Raw genomic sequence first — 6,650 nt, forward strand, 5'->3', positions numbered from 1 at the left:
GGTAAGCTAAATATTAGTAGTTAAAGTTAAACTATTAGTAGACGAAATAGACCTGCACTAAAACTAATTTTGTTTTAAATTACCCCTACAACTGTTATTTATAAAAATAAAATAAAAATTATATTGTTGTTATTTTTCATTTTTACGCAAATAATATTGGTCACACTTTATATTAGTTGTCTTTAACTACTATTTACTTAAATCAAAAAGATAAGTACAGTGTACTTAGTCTGCTCATGTTGTATTGCAAAACACATTTGCTGTTAACGGGTAAGGTTATGGACAGGTTTAATGGTATGGGTAGGTTTAAGGGTGGGTTAAGGTGTAATGGAAAGGTCAACAGTGCAATTATAGATGTAATAAAAGAAAGTAATTACAGATGTAATACATGCAGGTCTTTTTTAATATAAGTACAATGTAAAAACATGTAGACAATGTGCATGAATGATTCATTTAAATGTTAGTAGGCTACATAGCAGTTAAAGACACCTAATATAAAGTGGGGCCATATTATTTGTTAATAATTTCAAATGTTTGAACTATCGTTTTATAATTATATATTCGTGTTTTGCTTATTATCCATATCATTTATTGGTTTCCCCATGTAATCAAGTATGCGTAACTGTATATTGCCTTTGGCACGAGTGTGTGTGAGAAGAGTTCCAGACCTAGTGAACTTATTCGTTCAAATGTGATTTGTTTTGTTGAAGGTGTTTCACGATTATTACTCCTCTTTGAAAAATTTGGGGGCGTTTATCCACACTTAAAATGCAATTCCATAGATTTGCCCCTGTTGAACGAACGAAATTCTTAGAATTATACCAATAATCTCCCACCGCCCTTGAAAAAATAAATCCAAATGCAATGGGCATCAGTGACAATAGCCTACAATAAATGTCTAAGTACTAAATAAGGGGCTCCAACACGTCAGAGGCCTGTGGTTTGTCTTAACGTGCTTTGATGGCAGACACTTGGGGTAAATGTACAGTTAAAATATTCTATTCGTAGGTCCCCAGGCGGAGCACCGACAGTCCCTGGCTTCATTAAAATTTCATCACTATCCCTATGAAAGGGGGGGAAATGTTCAGGGGAAAGAGAAAGAAAACAGAAGACCTAATTATAACAAAGGAAAACAGCGCTGCCCTTTGGTTTTTTGAGTGTGACCACCGTGTTTTTAAAATTTTTAAAGCATGAGAATCACATGTATGCGACACCGCTAACAGGTCAGTGCCCCCGCTCTTGGATCAGTCTATTAAAGGAAGGTAGGATATAATGACACATTTAATTTTCTCGAAAATATACATTTAGGCGCACCCGTGTGTGTATTGAATGACTCTATATTTTACTCTACCTCTGTTTCCCCATGACTGATTTGGCTTAAAAAATAAATAAAAACCGATCGATATTTTTCGCACCTTTCTGAAAGTTGAGTATAGCTCGCTAGGGATATACGTTTCGTCCATAAGTGTCGAGCAACGAGATTCATTTCCATTCCCGACGAGCCCCCCCACGACCGACTGTAATTAACAGCTGCACTTAATGATTACTTACAGCGCTAGTAATTATCAGATTTTCTTAGTTCCATGTGTGATTTAATAATTCGTTCATATTATCGTGTTAAGTGATCAGCTCGTTAGGAGAACTGATTTCCTCCTTTGGAGCAGGTTAGAATTGATGAGAACTTTCTGGTGCTTCTAAAAATCACCCATGGCACCACATCGAACAATGATATGATTGTTATAAGGCTTCACACTTTTACACGACAATAAGTTGCGGATTCAATCAAATGTTTTGGGAAAGCACTCCATGGCAGTCTACGTGACATTATCGAGGTTTGAGCAAAAATGGCAAAGTTACATTTTTTAATTGATATTTTTCCCAGTAGTTAAAAAAATAGCCATAATATTTTGGAACTTCTACGTGTTCATGTTCCAAAATGCGTTCAAAAATATTATTTAAAAAATGAAGAAGAAAAAAATAAAAATAAAAGTCCGCTAAAATATATTACGTTCGTGTTTTGTGGAAGAACAAAACGAAATGCAAATTGCATTCGTCATCTGTTAAATCCCTTTGAAATCGGCAGGAAACATCAATGGCGAGAGCTCCTCTATTGAGGCGGCTGTCCGTGGTGCTGAAAGCAATCGGTACGCCTAGAATGCCATGACATGAGCGGCGCTACTGAGATGACACTCCCGTCTCTTTTTTCTTTTTTTCTTTTTTTCTTTTTCTTTTTCGTACAGCCTAACAGTGAACCGAGTCAGTCTTCAAAGGGCTGCCTGTGTCGGCAGAAGAACGAGAACCATCGACTGTGGATTTAAATGGAGGCCGGCACGTTGGCAGGCGAGGTGTTTTTCTGGCGGCCTGACATCTGGCAGCGCTGTGCTCGAGGGACCTCCCCAGATCTCTATAGACTTCATGATTAGACTCTAATAGAATATTAGCATTTGCTCTCAGGTAGGCTTCTAAGGCTTGTGAATGCTAGCAGCAGTAAGTCGTTCGTGAAAACACCAAGCGTAGCTCTACAGCTCAAGATGTCAAGACGTCTTTTTAAAGCAAACAGCAAGACACTAAACTAATCTGAGAGCACATTTGTGTCTTGCAACAGAAATAAGAAAAAATGCAAATTGGTGTTAAAGACACGTGTAATCCACACAATGAGCGAGTGCAAACATTTACATATTATTCATAACATAGTCGATGAAATGTGTAGGCTACACTGATTTTCTCTGTTTAGGCCTTTGAATATAAATGAACCCATTGAGAACGTTGCATAAAATGTTAAAATTTTGTTCTTTAATGAAACACATAGTTCAATTCAATTATCAAATAGTAACTTAAATATACATTGATGTAATAAATGAATGAATTGATCCGACAATTAAACCTAAAGCAACAGACATTACAGTTACCGCAGCTAAAACAGCAATACAGCAAATACCTGTACGGATATTTATGTGTATGTCCAAATGAGATATTTACATTTTACGTGAATGCTTCCATGGAACTCATCTTTTTCATTAAGAAAACATTACTAAACATGGTGAATTTAACAAGCAACGACTCCATAATTATACGCGTATATTTATACAAATAAATAAGCAGATAACATACATGAAAATAATAATTTCAAAGAAAATGTTCTCATATATCTCTCGATTGTGCCTTCTCGAAACAATGAAAGAAGAAAATAAAAGTGGCCTGTTTCAAGCAGTTTCCCCATTTGCAGAGGGCCACGTTTTCCTTGTTGTCTCAATATGATTTTCTCAAGCAAAAACGTGGAGGGAATCCCAATAAATATGTAATGAAGTAAACATTACCTCACATGATAAATAGTTCATAAGAAACAGAGCCAGAGCGCAGGCGTATTGCAACAGATATTTGGCTGAACAAATCCCATTACTAAAAACAATTGTACCTCACCTCGTGTTCAGTATATCCTATTTGAATAACTAGGAGGTCAGTTATAGCAAATGTACGTCCTAAATCCATATGCCTTCACAAGAAAAAATATATGGATATTCTCATCAGCCATTGCCTAATTGTAGGCTAGGCTTATCATTATTAAAATCACATAAGTGGAATTAAGAAGACGACAGACAAAATTATGCATGTAACAGCTAAATCAATAATTTACAAGGAGCTGTTTTGGTTACTTATTATCTAATAATGTTGCAGAATCGCTTGTGGAATTCGTGAAGTCCTTTTTTCTTTTTTCTAATGAACCCTGAAGTAACACCAGATCGAAGCGTGACATGCTGAGAAAGAAATGATTATTTTAAACGAAAAACATTGACAAGACACTGTCACCCTTTTGACCTGAAGTTTTCCCCCCTTAGTTTATAATTACTGGTGTTGTGTGTTAGCTTGATACAGAACACTTTCTGGTAAATGACTAAAATATGTTATTCTGTCTGATTGAGGCTTAAAGAGTCTTGCTCCTCTGATATAGAAAGTGTGCTAGAATAAGTGAGGAAAAACGAATGGTCTTACTTGATCAGTCAAACGATCCTTTAAATGATTCCACATCCCCTTTGCGTAATACGTGACAGTGATTTGGTATTTTTCAAATGTCTCTTTTTGAATGTCATGAAATTCTGGCTCAATGCACAAGTTATTGATGATTGAAAAAGGTGTGAGATAAGAAATATTTTACAAATCGTCTCTACACAGTTTTAGGAGTCTCTCGACACGTCGTGGTGGTCTTCTGCTCGAGCTAGACGCAGGCCGAGTATTTCATGCGTTTTTGTTTCTGCCTCTGGTTGCAAAACCAAACCCGCACTACGTTCTTTTTGAGGTCCAGCTTCTCTGCGATTGCTGCGATTTTCTCTGAGGACGGACGCGGCTGAATAGCAAAATAGGCTTCGAGGGACCTTTTCTCGGGGGCCGCGATGGAGGTTCGCTTCCTCTTCTTCTCGGCCCCGTTGAAGAGCTCGGGTTTGTTCAGTTTCTCCCGGTGCGACTTTTCTGCCTCCTCCAGCCAGGCTTGCAGGATGGGCTTCAGGGCGATCATGTTGTTGTGGGACAACGTGAGAGATTCAAACCGGCAGATGGTACTCTGGCTTAAAGAGCCTACGCCAGGAATCTTCAGGTTGGCCAGCGCTGACCCTACATCCGCTTGGGTCACGCCGAGTTTGATCCGACGCTGTTTAAAGCGCTCAGCGAATGCCTCCAAGTCCCTGGGATCTGCATCCACGTCGCTCATGCAGCCCATGTGGGATGGCAGCCCATGGGCGTGAGCCATGTTGATGGCAGCTTGGTGCATGTGGTTCATGCCTGCCATGTGGGCAGGGTGCGCAGGCGTGGAGACCACCGAGCCGTCTGGCCCGGCCATGGCTCCAGCAAGTGCCAGTCCCGGGGTGATGTGATCCAGCAGGTCGCCCTCCAGCGCCTGATGCGGCTGGTGATGGTGGTGATGATGGTGGTGGTGGTGATGGCTCCCGAGAGCTGACGGGTGCGAGATGGGCACGGACGACGACGAGGAAGACGAGGAGGTGCACGGAAGCGTGTTCATGGTGTGGTAGGTTGCGTCCGGCTTGAAGGGGCTGTGATGAGGTGGGTGATGATGGCTTTTGGTCTGCGAGACTATATCCACCGCCGCCAGAGCTTCCGCGCGGGCCAACAAACTCTCATCCAATCCGCCGAATATATTGCTCTGCAATTGCAAATAGAATGCACACATAACTGTCAGCAGGGAATTCGCGCTCCACTCCGTGCTTTTAAAACATTTCCAGCATGTAAAAAAAGAAATCCTAAAAAAGAACACACAAAACAAGACACATGCAACATCCCAGGTCATAAAAATTAATACGAAAGGCAAACCCGGCTGAATACATAAGTTGGGAGGGAAAAATGGAGGTGTTGGGTGATTTGCTGTGCAGGCATGAAAAAAACATCAAGCAGAAAAAGTGGGCTGTCAAAATGTGCCTTTAAGCGGTGATTATGCAGAATACGTACCGGTGGGGTTGGGAGACATGCTCGACGCATCGCCTCCGAGCTGCCGATGCCGCTGCTGCTGATCGTGCTGCTGTGTCTGGACGACGAGCAGGAGGACGAGGGCGCGTTGGAAGTCAAAGTGGAAGAGGACGAGGAATGCAAACTGGAGTATTTTGCCTCGGCCAAACTGGTGTGGGGCATGGCGAATGCCTGCTTGCTGTTCAGAGACATCATCATCATATTTGCGACCGAGCCTTGGCGAGTTCCTTTTTAATAAGTTAAGACTCCGCCTTCTTCTTCGACTGGAGTTCAAGCCCAGTCGCTGCGCGGAAGTCTCAAGTCTCTGGCGCTGCAACGAACGTGAAGAGGATGATGCACCAAGTCTCTAGATAGCTCATCTAGCACTGCCTAACGCTCTCAGTATTGGTCGCTCCGTCGCGTGCCGTGCCTTGAGATGTGTCGCGAGCACCAGTAAGCCATGCAACCTGTCGGTAAACTCCTTCAAAGATCACGCCAACTCTTTTCAAAACGCTCCACCGAATTTTCCTCCGCCCCTACAAAATATCGCACATTTGTCACGGCGGAATCTGATGTCTTTGGTGAGTTTGTCTTTGCGCACGCTTTTAAAACGAGTGCAAAAAGTTTCCTCTCTCTTCTCTTCGCACAAATCTCCAAAACGACGTTGCTTAAAAATAAAATAAAAAACAATATCGCTCGTAAAGCTTTATCCCGATTCGTGTTGAATTAGATTATGGGATAAAGGTGACAGTCGACTACATTCAATGCTGCGGGGACTCGATCTGTCTGTGCTCCAAGGCGAAGGGCAGGCTGCGTCTCTCTCTCTCTCTCTTTCTCCCTTGCTCGCCCATTCTCTCACTCCCTCTCCTCTACACACTCTCTCGGCTGTACCTGAAAAACCTTTCATGATTTATTATTCTTCATTAGCCACAGCGCCGCTGGGGACTCTGCGCATGGGCAGTTGCAATGACTGCAGCTGGTATTGTATGATACTTCAACAAAGTTATTGAGGAAACCACGATGGTTAAACGAATAAAAGTCAACACAGAGTTGTATTCTAACATTGAATTTTTTTATATTTCAGTGTTAGCTAGGCTGCACAATAATACGAAGAAAGTATATTTACAAAATGCATGTTATTCGTTTATGTTGCACAGACTTGCACGTGTGATTATCCTGTGACATACTGAACTTTCACT

The 6,650-nt window shown here is 41.5% G+C and overlaps 1 protein-coding gene across 1 annotated transcript; it reads right to left on the reverse strand.

Annotated features, from left to right (window-relative positions):
- Window positions 1–2,771: 2,771 nt before the first annotated feature.
- pou4f2 (POU class 4 homeobox 2) lies at window positions 2,772–6,330 on the reverse strand. Its single transcript, XM_067441361.1, has 2 exons — window positions 5,455–6,330; window positions 2,772–5,152 (listed from the first exon to the last, which is right to left on the reverse strand). Exons 1-2 carry the CDS (start codon window positions 5,671–5,673, stop codon window positions 4,214–4,216), a joined length of 1,158 nt encoding a protein of 385 aa, XP_067297462.1. The 5' UTR covers window positions 5,674–6,330; the 3' UTR covers window positions 2,772–4,213.
- Between the last annotated feature and the right edge of the window lie 320 nt (window positions 6,331–6,650).

This window comes from Pseudorasbora parva, chromosome 4 (assembly GCF_024679245.1).
Source record: "Pseudorasbora parva isolate DD20220531a chromosome 4, ASM2467924v1, whole genome shotgun sequence".
Classification (NCBI taxonomy): domain Eukaryota; kingdom Metazoa; phylum Chordata; class Actinopteri; order Cypriniformes; family Gobionidae; genus Pseudorasbora; species Pseudorasbora parva.

Bases quoted from the DNA above. Each gene is read 5' to 3' on its own strand.
- pou4f2 (XM_067441361.1), bottom strand. From the start codon at position 5,673: ATGATGATGATGTCTCTGAACAGCAAGCAGGCATTCGCCATGCCCCAC. The intron at 5,153-5,454 runs GTACGTATTCTG...TTGCAATTGCAG, and splicing joins CATGTCTCCCAACCCCACCG to AGCAATATATTCGGCGGATT.